We start from the raw sequence: 18,364 nt of genomic DNA on the forward strand, positions 1-18,364 counted from the left end.
TCTTTACAGTTTAAAAGATTATTTTAACACTTTCACATAGGGAGAAAATAGCACGTCCTTTACTTTGGCTAAAATGCTGTGTGTGTTATTGGGCATTCCTCTTATTGCTACTCTCTCCCTCCCTTAAATAAAGAAGAAGAAGAAGAAGAAGAAGAAGAAGAAGAAGAGATAGTCAATACAGCTTCATGACTAAGAGTGTGGATCTTAGGATCTTAGAGCCAGACAGGCTGGGTTGCGCGCCCTCCACTCAAATCCTGGTTCTGCCACTTACCCATCTCTTGGATAGGCTTTCTTTTGTTGTTGTTCTTTTCCTTCCTTCCTTTCTTTTTTATTTTTTTTCTTTGAGGCAGACTCTCACTCTTGCCCAGGCTGAAGTGCAGTGATGTGCTCAGAGCTCACCAAAGCCTTGAACCCTTGTGCTCAAGTGATCCTCCCATCTCAGCTTCTTGAGTAGCTGGGACTATAGGCATGCACCACCATGTCCATTTAATTTTTTAAATTTCTTGAAGAGACAGGGTCTCGCTATGTTGCCCAGGCTGGTCTCCAACTCTTGGCTTCAGGTGATCCTCCCGCCTCACCTCCCAAAGTGCTGGGATGACAGGCATAAGCCACAGCACCTAGCCACTGGATATCTTTTCTCTGTCACAGTGTTTTTAAAACATTTGTGTTTTAAAATACAAATAAAAAGCTAGGTCTCTTACTTGTTTTCTGCTCAGGAAAGTTAGGCACGCACAATACGAATGATCTTGCTTCTCAAGCAATCGAGGTATAGCTTGCCAGCCCAGCTTCCTAGGGCTCAGAAACTTATTGAACATGTCAGCTTCTAGTTTCAATTTTGCCTTTAACCTGTTGGTTTCTTCATTTAAACTGTAAATAATAACAGTTTCTTCTTTGTAGGATTGTTGTGAGGATTACACATATAATGTACTTAAAATGCTTAGCAAAGTGAAGACATAGTAAGTATTGAACATATGTTAACTATTACCACCTTCATATTTCATATTCACTACAGCTCTATCAGCTGGTTATATCAGTCTCATAAGAAAATTGAGGTTCAGCAACATTAAGCTTCAAGACCAAATGCTAGCAGCTTTATGTGGCAGAGCCACCCTATGAAAGGCAACAACTTTCTCATTACCATGCTCTGTCTTTATTACTCCAGATAGGTTTTTTTTTCTTCATATTGCTAATCACTCACTGAAATTATCTATTTCTGTGTTTACTTATTTGTGGGTCTAGACTTATGCTCTAGAGAAGCAAAGATGACATTTCTGTTAAGCCCACTATCTAGCAGAATGCTAGGCACATAGGAGACACATAATCTTCCTGGATGAATGAATGAACACATGAATGAAGAAAGCCAAGATGTGTCTGTGCCCCAAATCTCTACTCAACGGCTATGGTACACTACTTCTCATTGCTGCCACCATTTAAAATTGTCCTCAAAGGCAAGAGTCACAGGATTCCTTCAGAGGGGTTTTCTCTGGAACCCAGGGAAGACAGCATTCTGTGATTCTCCACTCTCATCCACCTGTTTCCCTTCTCACCAAGTGGGATTCAAATCCACCTAAAGCCAATGTCATAACTAAACCCTGATCTAGCATAACAGCAGTGTCCAGGTGACATGGTCTGGGTGGGAAGAGGGCAGGAGTATTCCCTAGTCTGCTCTTCAATCTATTTCTGCCATATACCAATTATGACCTCAGGCAACTTCCAGAGCCTGTTTTATCCTAAAAACGAACGATGCAGCATTGTGGAAAGCCTTCAATGGCTAATGTGTGAAAGAGTGCCTGTTACAGAGCTGATACGTGGTAGGTACTCAGCAAGAGAGAGCATCCTTTCCTCCAGGCTCCAAAAGGACTCAACTTTTATGTTCCTTGTAGTGCTCACCACTCTCACTGTGTCCACACCTTCTCATTTATTTATTTACTTATTTTTTGAGACAAAGTCTCGCTCTTGTCCCCCAGGCTGGAGTACAATGGTGCTATCTTGGCTCACTGCAACCTCTGCCTCCTGGGTTCAAGCAATTCTCCTGCCTCAGCCTCCTGAGTAGCTGAGATTACGGGCGCCTGCCATCAAGCCTGGCTAATTTTTGTATTTTTAGTAGAGACAGGGTTTCACCATGTTGGCTGGTCTCAAACTCCTGACCTCAGGTGATCCGCCTGCCTCAGTCTCCCACAGTGCTGGGATTACAGGCATGAGCCACCATCCCTGACCCACACCTTCTCTTATTAAATGCATTCTGAAGTCCTTGCCGGTAGGGACTGTGACCTTGTTCATCATCAGGGTCTGCCACCCAGCAGGTAGTCAGGAAGTGAGACTGAACAAAATCCAAAGTAGTCCCTTTATTTTCTTCTTTTTTTAATATGTTACTTTTACCTGATACCTCAAAATAAACTCTTCAAGTTCATTCTCTCTCCCCTAAACCTTAATAAAATTGCAAATATCCAAAATAGAGTGGAAGGGGTAAAAACTGCATTGGGGATTTCTCCCACCGTCTCCATCCTGCAGAGCCGTAGGGCCTGAAGAGTTTCCCAAGTGACCTGCAGAACATGTAGGGTGGGCTCTCAGGAAGCTGCAGAGTTGAGACCTGAATGTCCGGCATCCCAACTTGTGATGTCACCGTTTTATACCTTCTCAGCCTCTTTGGAAAAGACACTGAGGCAAACAGACCAACTTGGCTTAGAAATCAGTCTTAAAATGTTGGAAATGAAAGAAAAACCCTATGTTGCACAATAATGCCACTTTCAGGGAGTGCCTGGGAGGCTCAATGTCAGTAAAACTACTTCATAAACAAAGTACCCAGAATATCTCACATAGCTGGCAGAAGACACACACAGACACAGGCAGATAATTGAGAGGCAGAATTTTATTAGGTTGATGCAAAAGTATTTGCAGCTTTTGCCATTACTTTCAATGGCAAAAACTGCAATAACTTTTGCATCAACCCAATAGACCATATCAATTTTTACATCTAATCCATTCTTTTACAAATGAGGCAATGGAGTCTCAGGGAAAGGAGAAGGGCTCATTTGCCCAGATTGTCATCAGGAGAGGTGCCTAGGCGTGAGAAGAGACTCCCTTTTCTCAAAAGCTTGAGCAGTCGAGGCTGGAGTCTTTGATGGCAGCATTTTAGCACATTGGCCAATGTGTATTCCTCTTCAACATATGTGAGGGTCTGTGATGCTGCCTTCATCATTTAGAAGCATTTCAGTGTTCCCTAAATTGGCAATGGAAACAGCCCCATAAAGTCTAGTGTCTTTTAGTAAATCCTTTGGGAACAGAGGGAGTTGGCCAAAGAATTAAGGTAGCATTGAGAAAGGGCATTCCGGGTCTTTTAAAAAGAGTTGTTCATGGTTCTTGACTCTTAAAATCCTAAATGACTTGCAAAAAATATTTTAGTATATTATTAGTTCCAGGAGAAATTAACTAATTGTGCACTGGGTCATAGTTCAGATAGTGGTAACCAGCTCATATATTGCTTCCTGGATTCTATAGTAAAGCCAAAGGACTAGAGGGAAATGTTAACTTGTCAGAGAATCCCAGCCTGTGGGCTGTCTAACCCTTCATTCCAAAGGCAATTAAAAATAATCTTGGAAAGATTAGATTAGAGATTAACCTAAAGTCACATTACAAGTGGTTGAGTTGGAATCACGACTTAGCGCCTTTCTCACTGTAAAAAGGGCAGGAAAATCAGAATCTCCTCATTACCCGCCCCCACTCCCAAGATTTCTGGCCAGACACTCCCTTCTCTTCTCCCTCTGTTACCGCCTTATTCTAGCCCATCACCCTTTCAGATCGGGTTTGAGATGGGGGGTGAGAAACTCACCCTGGGCGACCCACGGGTCGTGGGGAAGAAAAGCTAGAATCTTTCACGTTGGTGAGCCTGTGGCTCTTGGGGAGGCAGACGCACTGCCCAGCTGGCGCCTAACCTCGGGACGGGTAAGGGGGAGAGGCTGGAAGGGAACCCAAAGAGGAGGGGAGGGAGTAAGGACTCCAAGGCGGACTAAGAAAAGGTGTAGCACTGGAGAGAAATTAGAGACCTTGGCGCCTCTGGGAAGCAGGATGGTCCAGCTCTCACACAGCGGCGGGGAGGCCCCGTGCAAACTCCTCTCTCCTCCTCGCACTGGGCCCTTTGTTGTCGGCCTCTGCCTCTGGCTCCCGCTCCTGCCCTCCGGTCCTCCCGCCCCTCTGAAGTCACCCCAACTGCACTCATAATATTTTGCTTTGCGCCAGGTCTGTTTTTCACCACCAACTTCCAGCAGTCTCCATGGTGACGCGCTGGGGAGAGGGGCAGGCTCGGCTTTGGAAATCCCAGGCCCGAGGCGCCAGGCGGTCCCTGCAAACTTTTCCGAGTCTCTGAGACCTGCAGGCTGGGCAGGAAAGCGCGCTGTCCCACGCTGCCGCACGGAGTCGCGTGCTGAATCCGGGACGCCGTGGACCTGCGCGCGGCGTCCGCTCCATCAAGAGCTGCGGCCGCCGAAACTCGGAACCCTGGTACCATGGGCTCTCACTTGACCCCACTGCCAAACCTAGACGCCGGCGCTTAGCAGGTGGCAGAGATGGGGGCGCACATGCCCAGTTAGCCCGCCCGCGCGCTCGCGCGCACGCACACACACACACACACCCGGGGAGGGCGAGAGCAAGACTCAGACCTCCGGCTCCTTGCTCTTCCAAGCCCGCAGACGGGCTCCTTCCCCCGGCGCGAGCACGGAGGAGGCTCGGGACCTGTTCCCTCCAGGACGCACTTTGCCTTGTAGGCACCGCGCCAAGGCTGCTGGATGTCTCTACCTGGGGCCCACATAGGCATATAATTAATTTGGTGGTAGAATTTTAGACAGAATTTGTGCTGAGCTGGGGGCCTGTAGACTAGTGTGCCCTTCCACCGATCCGGCCAGGGGAACTCAAATCTGGCTTCAGGAGTACTTTGGACGCCCCAGTTCTGGGTTCTGGAAATCGGAACGGACAGTGGATAAAGGCAGAAGTTCCCAATTCGAGCTTGGCAGTGCCCTTCTCTAACATGCCATCCCGTTTAAAAAGAAGTGATCCTTTTGTTGCGTAGGTGACCGAACCGGCCTGGCCCACTTTGCACAAGTTCTCGGTGGCCTAAAATTCTACCCACTTTCCCCCTGGTTCTCGAATTTCCGGATAACTTTAGTAAACGAGCAACGATCGCCCGGGCAGCGCTGCCCCGATTGGACCCAGCGGCCACAAACACGTAGCTGCCGGCGGCCCGCGTGGGGAGGGCAGGTCACGCGGGGCTCAGCACCCACTTTTGCGCGGCGTGGGACTGTGGTACCGGCCGAGTGCCTGCGCTTACTGCAAACCGCGCACCGGCTGGATGGTGCGTCAACTGCCCCTGCGAGCGACTGCTGCCTTTGCCTCCTACGGGAGCACCGCACGCGCGGCAGGCTGGGGTTTTGCCTCCGAGAAGGGCTTTGCTTTGTCGGGCTCGGCCTCGAGAGAGCCGTGGGCCCAGGAGGCGCGCGCCGGCTGCCCAGCTTCCCCCGACGGGGCCGTTGTCGAGTTGAGTATTTCCCACACTTGTTGAGTATTTTGGGAAAACTCGAGGAAACAAAGGGGTTCCGGTGTGCGGAACAAAGGGGCGCGTTTCCGCAGGTCACGCTGAAGTGGCCCCAAAGCAGGCCACTAGAGTCCTGGCCCCTGCAAAACTTTTCTACCCGGCCCGAGGCACTTCGCGGGGATTTTCCTTTTAAGAGGAAGGGAAGGTGGCCCGGCTCACCGGCCTCTCTTATCCTGGACGTTTCCTACTTCGCCCCAGCAATTGCTGTGAGTCTGTTGTTCCAGTCCTTTTGGAATGATATAATAACAGCAATATTCCTGGTTCTGATCGCGCGCGATCTTATACAAAAGGAGCAGAATCGAACTGCTCGGTGGAGCGCACGTCTCTGCAAACCGAGGAGAAAGGACCTTTACATAACAAGGGAAACTCAGAAGAAAAGCTAATTGGATTAAATTCTCTGGAAGGGAGGTGAGGGAAGTCTTCTGGACTGGACCGCGCCAAGCCGCACTTCCCTTGTCGTCGGTTTTGCAAGTCCGAGTGAAATGTCACCTGATGTGCCTCCAGTCATTTCTTCACTCTGTCGTGTGCCAAAACTTTTGCTTTTGCGTTCAGGGTGGCGATCTAGGGATGTCTCGTATATACAAAAGGGGGAGAGGTGGATGGGGAAAGGATTTCCGTTTCAGAACCTCTTTTGGAGTGTTTGCCGTTGAGGTGAAGAGGACCCGGTGCCCCCACGACCACCAGTTGCATTGAGAACAGAAAACGCCACAAATCCACAGCTCCACAGTCCTTCCCAGAAGTACCGAGGGGCTCTGGCCATGTGGAGGAGGCAGCTAAAAACCCCGGCTGGGCCACTGCAAGTTTGGGATGTGGGGAGACCCTAAGTCCCTGCGTGGACCGCTCGAAAATAGTTGGCCACCAACTCTGCAGACATGGGTTTAATATTGTTAAGGATATTCGTTTTTAATGTTAGGGTTCTCAGGAGGTGCTGAGGGCACAGCGCTTTAGATTAAAAAAAATGGTGGAAAAGCCTCTTTTTCCTCTCGGGGCTCCCACTTTGACGACAGCGGAGACCTCAGCGGGGCCGCCGTGTCCGGCAGGGGCACGCGGGGCAGGCGAGGCTTCTCTTTGCCTTCGTTTGTCATCGGCTATAGGAAGGAGAACTTTGGGGCTTAGCCTTTCCCCACTCTCTGGGGGCTCACACTCACCCAGGGGAGTGCAATCAGGAAGGTCCTCGATTCTAAGAATCAGAGATCGACAACTACCTTAAAACACCGAATATCCCCCCTGGCAAGAGCAACCGGGTGTCCTGGCCACCAGGGCCGCAGCGGAAGCCTGGAGAGGCCTTAAATATTTCTGCAGGGACCAAGGAAATATCTTCGCGGGTAATGCCCGGATGACCCCAGTCCCCACCCCACTTCCATAACCAGCCTGCCTAGAGGTGGAGTTAGGGAGACATTAGTGCGGCATTTGTTTATTTTCTCAACGAAGGGACATGTATGCTTAGGGCACGGCCGGGGCTGGAAGGCACTTGTTGCTCCGCGCTGCAATGCCTAGCAGCATATGCTCGCAGGCATTCTCCCTCGCCATGGCCCAGGCTGCCTCCACTGCCCTATTTCTGCTCTCCTCGACCTCATCACCCAAGAAACCCTGAGGCTGCAGCGGGGCCAAAATGAGAATAGCCTGGTTGCAAGAATGAGCCTGGGGGAGGGGATGAACCATGAGAACTTCCACCTGCAAGGGACGTAGAGAGCATAATAGATCTAGAAGTGTGACGGCTCTTCAAAAATGCTAGAGGAGGTGGCGAAAACTACTGAAAGAAGAACCGAGATGCCGGGCATTTTCGTTGTAAAAGATTCCTTGGACTCCTTTTCTTGTTGTCACGGACAGCCGCGACCTGAAAACCTGACTCCCAGCGGCTCTTGAACTGCAGAGCAGTTTGCAGAGCCCAACGCTGAATTTAGCGGGCCACTCTGCGTTCTGCCCTTCCTCTAGCAAGGTCACAGTCCCCAAGTGGAGCCCGGTGTTGGGTACCCCTTCCTGGCAGAAAAGCTAGAAGCCCGCCCTGATTGCCCAGGACTCCCACCTCCCGTTTCTGCGGATTCCCTAGGACCACCGGGTTCGCCGCTGCCACTCCCTCCAGCTGCGCGTCTTCACCAGCCAGAGCCTCGGTCCCCACCTCCCAGGCGCAGTGCGAAGCCGTCACCCTCCCCTGCCTCGGGGCGTTCCGCTCGGCTTCGCGGCCCTCGCCGCCAGACCCCGAGCGCACCACTATTCCGAGGCCCCCAAATCCAAGGAGGACCCGGGCCCGGGAGGGGGCAGTTGGCTGGCAAAGTTTCTGTAAGTGGCACCTCGAGCTCGCCGCGAGCCAGCGCATCTTTACGTAACTTTGTGTCCAGGGCAAGCGAAAGCGCGCTCCTTCGCGCGCGCGCACGCACACACACTCACACATGTACACAATCACACGCTTATACACACACTTCCACGCATCCACTTACACACATCGCCTCGAATTAAAAACTTCTGCAAGCTCTCCGTTATTTCTTGGGGTTCCACTGTCAAGTTGACCCGTCTGAACTTTTCCCAACTTCTTTCTAAAGTTCCCCCTCTCCCTTCTCCTTCCCTCCCAGTGTATCTCTCCACCCCCCACCCCCCACCAGTAGAACTAACCTGTGGAATCCATGTCGGGTTCCTCCAGTAACCCACAATGCATGCTCTTCCCATGGACAGCACAGGCGCCCCCCAAAAGTCCTGATGTTTGGGGATCCCCTGTGCTAGAGATGCCCAGGGAGGAAGGGAGTGAGGGAAGGAGAAGGGGAGAGAGAGAGAGAGGCAGAGAGTGAGAGGACACAAGGATAAAGGAGGAAAGGAAAAGAAAAGAAAAAGAAGAAAGAAAAGAGAAAGAAGATATGAGAAGAGAGAGGGAGAGAAGGGAGCGAGCCCGCAGAAGGGGGAGAGAGAAAAAGCAAGCGAGCAAGGGGACACTCAGTAATCCAGCCGGGCAAAGCCAAACCCGTCAAAATGTTTGCGGATGTTTCATGGGAAAAAGCATCATTTTATAGGAGCCCCGATGGGAGCAATGTCATTGATAGGCCAGCCGGCCTGATGAATGGCCGCTCGTCAGATGGGGCCGTGGCGAGGCGCACTGTGAAGCCCATTGTGGGCCTGTTTTGAATAAGAAAAGCCGCCTCCGAAAAGGGGGGCTCAGAGCGACGCAATCCCAGCCCTCCGACTTCCCCCTTCTATTATAGCATTAGCAACGTTTTTCTTATTTAAAGTTCCAGAGGCCTTCTTCAGCCTTCGCCCAGCACTCATTATAGGCGAAATCAAAATTGGCTTAGATGTGGCCCCCTCCCCCCTCCGGGCCCTTCCCCGCCTTCGGGCCCCCGCGCAGGCAGGCGAGGAGGGGGATGGTGGGGGAGCCGCGGGGAATTCCTGGAACCTGGAGAGTCGCCTGCGATACCACGAGTGGGGCCCGACTCCCTTCCTTCTCTTGCGTCCCCACTCACCCCTTGTTTTGCCCATGGGTTAGATTTTGAGTAGAGGCCGTGGGAATGCGGGAGGGGGTATGTCTTGACCCCTTCCACGCGGATCCACAGACACGCGTGGGGGAGTGAAGTGAGCTTGAGGGGGAAAGGGTGGGAAAGGGGAGCTGAAGCCCTAAAACTCCATACCCCAATCTGAGCATAAGAAGGCCGCTAGGCCGGGAGGAGGTGAGGGGCTGGTTCGCCTCCTCCAGAACTTTGTTTTCCTCTAGGCCTGGGTCCTTCATCCTGTTTGTCTCCTTCCGTCTCTCTGTCCCTCTCCGCCAGTCTCCTGGCGTCTGTCTCTAGCTCTCTGGCCCTCTCGTCCTCTGTGTCTCTGTCCCTCTATTTCTCCTTCCTCGGCTGCTGGTGTCTCTGTCCATACCCTGCCTCCACTTCTCTTTGTCTCCCCCTAGGACTCTGCCCCTCTCTGTCTCTATCCCCCTCGGTCTCTCTGTACCGTCCCACCACCTCCCTCCCCGTCCCCGCCTCTTCCCGTAACTCCGTCAGTCGGTCTGTCTCCGTTCCTCCGCCCTCCCCCTGCCCTCCCCACCCCACCGCAGTCCCCCAGTCGGCCTCGAAGTTTGTGAGAAGCCCCGGAGTCCAAGAGAGGACGCGGTTTTCCCAAGGACCCCCTCCTCGGCTGAGCTGAAAGTGCAGAAAGAGGGGGGCGAGGGCCGGGGGGGGTGCTGGAAGTGGAAGTAGGGGGGAGCAAGCTGCGTATCCTGGGGGCCCCGATAAAGTGGCCGTTCGCGGGCCGACCGCGTTGTGATTAGAATATGAATGGGGCCCGGCGGGCGGAAGAGAAAGGCGGATTACCCCGGGTGCTTTGACCATGGACAGAGGCAGCGCCGACCGCAGCGGGGGCGGGGAAGCGCTGAGTCCCTAACGCCGTGCGGGGGTGGGGGTCTCTAACCTCGGGCCCCTGGCTGCGCGCGGCTTCCCGGGATCCTTCGGAAACATCCCGTCCCCCCACGTCCGTCCCCCTCCCCACAAGCAGAGTTGAGTGGGACAATGTAAGGGGACTGGGGGGCCCGAGGGGCCTGCACGTGCCGAGTTAAGGTCACGGTGCTGGACGAACCGGGAGGCGCGCGGTACCGGCTGGACAGAGCCCGGGCTAGACTGACTGCAGCGCAGGGTTCGAATCCCGGCTCTGTAAATTCCTTCATCGTTCTGGGCCTCAGCTTCCTCGTCCGTGAAACGGAGCAAAGAGGACCCTTCTCAAGGTTTGGGGGAAGATAACGGAGGCAGTGGTTATAAAAGGAGCTGGACATTTGCTGTTTCCTCTACTTGGCACTCTGCCGGTTCCTCCTTCCCCACAGGTGCCTAACCGGCCAACATCTTCGCGTCGCCCTGGTCTCAGCTGAGCGTCGCCTCCTCGGAGGGGCTGTGCCTGACCACTCTCTGCGAAGGTCTCTTCTTGCCCCGGCCGCTGCCGAGCTCATTACCCGGTTTATTTCTGGAGGATTTTGTTCACCACCTCATGCCCAGTGCCCAGAACGGCGCCAGGCACATTCCCGCTGCGATGCTAGTGACAGGAAAGAGGTCAGTGGAAACCTTTGGCAGCCGAAAGCCATGGTGGCGGTCACCGCGCGTCCTCGTGGTGTGCGTGGCAGCAAAGACCGCGGAATTTGAAGTCAGATCTGACTGTCCATGTTCGCCTCTTGCAGCTTTAGCTTCTCTGTCGCTGGAATGTAATAGGATGAAGAGTAAAAGCCTCCTTCGGACGGGCGGGCGGGAGCGTCGGACAGCGTGTAGATGGAGCCTGGCGAGGGCATTGCGGTGACAGCAAGGAGCGCGTCCCCAGGGTCGGCTGCTGCCACCGCCCGGAGTGGTGCGGGCCCCCCGAGAGTCCTTGAGGGATGCCACGGGGGCACGAGTGGTCTCCAGGGCGAATGGGACTATTATTGTTGCTGTTATTATTATTTTAATTTTTGCACGCAGAGTGGAGGTGGGTAGGGTGAGGTGAGCTGGGCTTGCACGGCAGGAGTGAGGCGGAAGAATCTGGAGCAGTGGGCAGCAAGAGGCCGGGAGCCAGCCCCCCGACAGCTCAGAGCCAGTCCAGGTGCGGCTGGTCCCAGCCCAGCGCTGCTTCACCTGGGAGAGCACAAGTTCTCACCATGACTGTGCTGCAAGCGCCTGGGAGCTTAAAGAAATTAAAATAACAATCGCTCGTTTATTCGTTCCTTGGCAAATTTTTATAGCTTATCTACTCTGTGTCCAGAACTATTCTAGGAAGGGGGGATACAGCAGTGAACAAAATAGACCCCCCTCAAAAGAATCCTGCTCTCCTGAAGCTTACATGAGAGTGAGGGGAAAGAGATAATATATATGATATAGAATTAGGAGGTAGGAGAGGAAGTCAGGGAGGGTCTCTCTGAGAAGCTGACATTTGAGCTGAAAAATAATGATATCCAGGGATTAGTCACAAGGATGTGTTCATTTGTGACAATTCACTGACGGTGACACTTGTGATTCTGCATATTTTTCAGAATGTATTTCATACTTCAATAAAATGTTAGCTTAGATTTAATGCCATCAACATCATAAATAGTAATAGCTACCATTTACTATTAACGTATTATGTGTTTCCACAGGGACAGGTATTTTTCATGCATTAGCTTATTTCATCCTCACAACATAACTAATACATATTATTGTTGTCTCCACTTTTAGGAGAACAACTGGGGTTCAGTGTGGCTCTCTTGCCCTTAACAGACACTGCGGACACAGTAATGAATTATCCAATTCCTATCCTGCAGAGGCTTGAAATCTCAATAGAACATAGCACAGGGGCAGGGAGGGGGTGATGGGGAAAGTGTGGGTGCTATGAGAGCAAAGAGAGGGCCATGTGACAGATCCTCAGAGGCTGGTGTCAAGGCAGGCCTCCTAGAGGAAGTGGTGACCCAGACAGGAGCTGAATTAACCAGACAAAGGGGTTGAGGGTGTTACAGACAGAGGCACCGGCAAGAGGAGAATCTGTGGGGTCTATTTGGGACTGGAGCCTGGTCTGGCTGCACACACAACCCAAGAGAGGGAGAGAGATTAACAGGCCATTTCATGGGGAGGCAAGCTGGGGCCATGCCAGGAAATGTACCCTGGAAGGATCTGGTGCAAATAGGACTTTAAATCTACATTTTTGAAGAGATCACAAAATGTGAAGAGATCTCAAAATGTGTGGTGGCCAGATGGGGGTTGGTTGCAGAAGGGGGTGGTCATTGGGAGAAGGGGATCAGGATGGCCTGACGCAGGCACATGGCAGTGGGGGCAGGGTTCAGGAGATACTAAGGAAGCTGCATTCCCAGCCTTGATGTTGATTAGTTATGGCCAGGGATGGGGTGGGAGAAGGGATGCCCAGGTTTCTGACTTGGGCAATGAGTAGCTATTGGTACCAGGATGTGACATGAGGCGGGAAGACTTGTCAGCAAGAGAGGAGGGTTTGAAGGGCCCTTAAAACTTCCCAGTAGCCCAGTAGCAATGACAGGCAGGCAGACCCACAAAGGTGTGGAGTTGGCATGCTTGTGTAGACCTGGGTGGCTGCTGAATTCCTTGGAATGGATGAATGAGCAGCATGAAAGAGGAAGGTGCAGGGTGCATCCCTTTTAGACCATTGAGTGTGATCTGCTTCCACTGCTGTAATCTCAATAGTCCCTGTACTTTCCAATCCCAGCACTCACTTCATTGTAATTATTTACTTGTCTGATGTGGTAGATGGTATTGCTTATTCGTAATTTTCTCTTCCCTCTCTGACTTGCTCTGCTTTCCCTTCCCACTGATTTGGGATTTGGCTATTGGCTTGCTTTCACCAACAAAATGTGAGCAGACAACATATGTTACATCAAACTGGAGCCCTTACATGTCCTGGGGGTGGTTTGGCTAGTACTCTTGGACTCCTGACTTGTCTTGAGCTAACCCCAGGTAGTCACTGGTCCCAGAATGAGAGACACATGGAGCTGACCAGAACCTGCTGGGCAGTTTGAAGAACTCCCCTTTATCCTAGGGACCCACAGAACTGTGAGCAAGAAATAAATGTTTGTTGTTATAAGCTACTGAAAGTTGTTGGTAATAGTCTTACTGTTGTAAAGCGGGAAGACAGGTCTAGAAATAGGGTTTTGATATATTAATGTCTTCTCCTTTAAGATGGTAAGACTATTACTAATAAGAGCTAATGTTTATTAAGCATTTACTAAGAACCAGGCACAGTTAGTTCTAAGGCTTACTTGTCACAAAAATCCTGTGAGATAGGTACCTTTATTATTCCCACTTACACGTGAAGCTGGCACAAAGAGGTTAGGTAACTTACTTAAGGTCACACAAGTAACAATGGGGTTAAGATTTGAACGTGAGGCAATCTGCAGATATAAGTGGAGCTATAGAGGTGCTAGTGAGGAGCATCCCTCTGGAAGTGGCTTCACCACTGTGAATCACCTAAGGGAGTAAGTCCATGGAAGAACCCTAGCTGGCTACTCTCAGCATCCATTTCAGCTTAAGTCAGTCTTTCTGGAAGAAACCCTTGGGACTATAGTATGTCCTTCAGATCTGAGCTCATCCCCAGAGTCACCAGAAGCCAGGCCTCCACACTGCCCAATCTACATGGATCTTTATTTCCACAATGCACTGTGACTGCAGCCTGAAGCAGAACTGCCCAGCAAACCAGCAGACCTGTGATAAATGCTTGTTATTGTAAGCCACTGTGTCCTTGAGTGGTTTGTGATGCAGGCTTGTTGCAGCAGTAATAAGGTTAGGATATGAGTTAGGGATAGGAGTAGGGGTTAGGGTTGGGGCTAGGGTCCAGGCAAATTGTATAGTGACTTTTAAAAAGATGGTAGGCCTGGTGCGGTGGCTTACCCTTGTAATCCCAGCACTTTCGGAGGCTAAGGAGGGCGGATCACAAGGTTAGGAGTTCAAGACCAGCCTGATCAACACGGTGAAACCCCATCTCTACTAAAAATATAAAAATTAGTACAGCGTGGTGGCGAGTGCCTGTAATCCCAGTTACTTGGGGGGCTGAGGCAGGATAATAGAACCCGGGAAGTGGAGGTTGCAGTGAGCCAAGATCGTGCCACTGCACTCCAGCCTGGGCAACAGAGTGAGATGCTGTCTCAATTTTTTTTTAAAAAAAGATGGTAGATATGAAGATAGGAGAAATGGACAGGTTTGAGGTGTATGTTAGAAGTAAAACAAGACTTGCTGATGGATGGAGGTAGGGAATGAGAATAAGAGAAGAATGAAGAAACCCTTGTGTTTTTAACTTTAACATCAGGGTAAATTGTGGTCCTATTTACTATGATGGAGAAGTCTGGGGTCAAACAGGTTTGGGACAAAACCAATACCTCTTTTCAGCCTTGTATGGTTTGAGATACCTCTTGGGCATCCATTGTAGATGCCAAATTGGCTTTTTGATATATAAGTTTAGAGTTTAGTGCAAAGGTTAGAACTAGAGATATAAATGGGAGGGGACTGTTATCCATAGAACACTGTTTCTTAAACTTGGTGTGTTGCAGAATCAGCTGGAGGACTTTGTAACGAAACATACTAGTGAGTTTTGTCCCCAGAGATTCTCATTAAGAAGGTCTCCAGTGAGACGACATGATTGTATATTTAGAAGACCCCATCGTCTCAGCCCAAAATCTCCTGAAACTGATAAGCAACTTCAGCAAAGTCTCAGGATACAAAATCAATGTGCAAAAATCATAAGCATTCCTATACACCAATAACAGACTTAAAGAGAGCCAAATCAAGAATGAACTGCCATTCACAATTGCTACAAAGAGAATAAAATACCTGGGAATACAACTAACAAAGAACGTAAAGGACCTTTTCAAGGAGAACTACAAACTACTGCTCAACGAAATAAGAGAGGGCACAAACAGATGGAGAAACATTCCATGTTCATGGTTAGGAAGAATCAATATCTTGAAAATGGCCATACGGCCCAAAGTAATTTACAGATTCAACACTATCCCCATCAAATTACCAATGACCTTCTTCACAGAACTGGAAAAAAACACCTTAAACTTCATATGGAACCAAAAGAGAGACCGCATAGCCAAGTCAATTCTAAGCAAAAAGAACAAAGCTGGAGGCATCATGCTACCTGATTTCAAACTATACTACAATGCTACAGTAATCAAAACAGCATGGTACTGGTACCAAAACAGATATATAGACCAATGGAACAGAACAGAGGCCTCGGAGGCAACACCACACATCTATAACCATCTGATCTTTGACAAACCTGACAAAAACAAGCAATGGGGAAAGGTGTTTAATAAAGGTTTAATAAATAGTGTTGGGAAAACTGGCTAGCCATGTGCAGAAAGCAGAAACTGGACCACTTCCTGACACCTTACACTAAAATTAACTCCAGATGGATTAAAGACTTAAACATAAGACCTAACACCATAAAAACCTTAGAAGAAAATATAGGCAAGACCATTCAGGACATAGGCATAGGCAAGGACTTCATGACTAAAACACCAAAAGCATTGGCAACAAAAGCCAAAATAGGCAAATGAGACCTAATTAAACTCCAGAGCTTCTGCACAGCAAAAGAAACAATCATTAGAGTGAACTGGCAACCAACAGAATGGGAAAAAATTTTTGCAATCTACCCATCTGACAAAGGGCTAATATCCAGAATCTACAAAGAACTAAAACAGATTTACAAGAAAAAAACAAACAAGCCCATTCAAAAGTGGGCAAAGGATATGAACAGACACTTTTCAAAAGAAGACATATGAGGCCAACAAACATATGAAAAAATGCTCATCATCACTGGTCATTAGAGAAATGCAAATCAAAACTACATTGAGATACCATTTCATGCCAGTTAGAATGGCGATCATTAAAAAATCTGGAGACAACAGATGCTGGAGAGGATGTGGAGAAATAGGAACACTTTTACACTGTTGGTGGGAGTGTAAATTAGTTCAACCATTGTGGAAGACAGTGTGGCGATTCCTCAAGGACCTAGAAATAGAAATTCCATTTGACCCAGCAATCCTATTACTGGGCATATATCCAAAGAATTATAAATCATTCTATTATAAGGACACATGCATACGAATGTTCATTGCAGCACTGTTTATAATAGCAAAGACTTGGAACCAACCCAAATGCCCATCGATGATAGACTGGACAGGGAAAATGTGGCACATATACACCATGGAATACTATGCAGCCATAAAAAACGATGAGTTTGTGTCCTTTGTAGAGACATGGATGAACCTGGAAACCATCATTCTCAGTAAACTGACACAAGAACAGAAAAATCAAACACCGCATGTTCTCACTCATAGGTGGGTGTTGAACAATGAGAACACATGGACACAGGGAGGGGAGCATCACACACTGGGGTCTGTTGGGGGGAAATAGAGGAGGGACAGTGGGGGAGGGGGAGGGAGTTGGAGAGGGATAACATGGGGAGAAATGCCAGATATAGGTGATGGGGAGGAAGGCAGCAAACCACATTGCCATGTATGTACCTATGCAACAATCTTGCATGTTGTTCACATGTACCCCCAAACCTAAAACACAATAAAATATATATTTTTTAAAAAAAGGAGGTCTGCAGTTAGACCATATGTACTTCAAGAAAGTTATAAAACAATTCAAATAAATGTAAAATAAGAGGGAGTAATGCAGAGAACCCCATAAGGGAGTAGCCATAAAGCAATTATTATCAACATGTGATCAATGTCATTTAATCTATAAATCCACCTTGTTTTACCCTCCCTGGGCCTTCACCTCTGACAAGTTTATTTCAACACAAGTCCAGACATCATATACTTCATCCATAAACACTTTCAGCATGTATCTATAAAATACAAGGATTTTCTTTTTTTGAGACAGAGTTTTGCTCTTGTTGCCTAGGCTGGAGTGCAATGGTGCAATCTCGGCTTACCACAAACTCCACCTCCCTAGTTAAAGCAATTCTCCCACTTCAGTCTCCCGAGTAGCTGGGATTACAGGCATGCACCACCATGCTGGCTAATTTTTGTAGTTTTATTAGAGATAGAGTTTCTCCATGTTGGTCAGGCTGGTCTTGAACTCCTGACCTCAGGTGATCCTCCCACCTTGGCCTCCCAAAGTACTGGGATTATAGGCATAAGCCACCACACTAGGCCAAAATACAAGGATTTTTTAAAAACTACAACCATAGTATCATTATCATACCTAAAACATCAATAATAATTCTATAACCATCAATTATTTACTGTCAAAATTTGCCTGTTCGATAATTTTTTTTTTTTTTTTTTTGAGATGTAGTTTTGCTTTGTCACCTAGGCTGGAGTGCCATAGCACAATCTCGGCTCACTACAACCTCCACCTCCCGGGTTCAAGTGATTCTCCTGCCTCAGCCTCCTGAGTAGTTGTCATTACAGGCACCCGCCACCACATCTGGCTAATTTTTGTATTTTTTTAGTAGAGGCGGGGTTTTGACACATTGGCCAGGCTGGTCTTGAACTCCTGACCCCGTGAGTGCTGGGATTCCAGGTGTGAGCCACCGCACCTGGCCACATGTCTGATAATGTAAGTTGGTTTGTTTGAATTTAGATCCAAATCAAATCTGTGCAATGCATTTGCTTGCCATATCTCTTATGTCTCTTTAAATACGGAGGTTTCCTGTCCTTATTTTATTCCTTCTTATTTAGTGACAAAGTTATCTGTCCTGTCGTGTGCCCAACATTCTGCAATCTGCTAACTGCATCACCACCGGATTGTTTCACATGCTCCTCTGCCCTCTGTAGTGTCTGTAAATTGGCGACTGGGTCTAGAGACTTGATCAGGTTCAGGTTCAAGTTTTTGGCATGAGTAGCACATGGATGGTGGTGTGTACTTTCTGTTACATAACATTGGGATTCACATAATGTCTGTGCTACAAATATCAGTGGATTTAGGTGTTACCAACCTGATCCATTTTTATAAAGTTCCTCATCAGTTGTTCACCTAGTGGTTTTAACAAGCCATTGAAGACCATTACTTAGGTCCATTATTTTTTCTGAGGGCCTGCAAAATGGTAATATTTGATTGTATCATCCCTTCTACATGTATAGCTGGAATTCTCTATAAGAATTATTTCCATCAAGTATTTTGTTACCTTGAGATAGAGTTCATATAACAAGGGCAGGATAAATGTTTGACTTTCCCCCTTTACTTATGGTAAAGTAAGTTTTTACACTCATAAGTTTGTTTCCTAAATTCTTCCAAAGGTGGCCCTCATTGAGTATTTTGTTGTAGTAGTATTATGATCTTAAAGAATTTAACGAATTTGAGATGCTTCAATCCATTATTCTTTTTATACCAAAATTAT

The 18,364-nt window shown here is 48.7% G+C and overlaps 1 protein-coding gene and 1 long non-coding RNA gene across 4 annotated transcripts in view; one reads left to right on the top strand and one right to left on the bottom strand.

Annotated features, from left to right (window-relative positions):
- RFX4 (regulatory factor X4) overlaps positions 1-8,725 on the bottom strand; it is a 179,463-nt gene extending 170,738 nt beyond the window's left edge. The window contains exon 1 of one of the 3 annotated variants that reach the window (XM_021675542.2): positions 8,195-8,725. In XM_021675542.2, the coding sequence (XP_021531217.2) occupies positions 8,195-8,237 (43 nt within the window). In that variant the 5' untranslated portion in view covers positions 8,238-8,725. The remainder of the gene's footprint in view (positions 1-8,194) is intronic. The other 2 variants (XM_012469174.3, XM_012469175.3) reach the window with 2 other exon arrangements.
- Positions 1-18,364, top strand: part of LOC105728672 (uncharacterized) — a 278,507-nt gene that overhangs the window by 182,524 nt on the left and 77,619 nt on the right. The window lies entirely within an intron of this gene.

The sequence above is a fragment of the Aotus nancymaae genome, unplaced genomic scaffold, assembly GCF_030222135.1.
Source record: "Aotus nancymaae isolate 86718 unplaced genomic scaffold, 86718_ANA_hifiasm-v0.15.2.pri h1tg000021l, whole genome shotgun sequence".
Taxonomy (NCBI): domain Eukaryota; kingdom Metazoa; phylum Chordata; class Mammalia; order Primates; family Aotidae; genus Aotus; species Aotus nancymaae.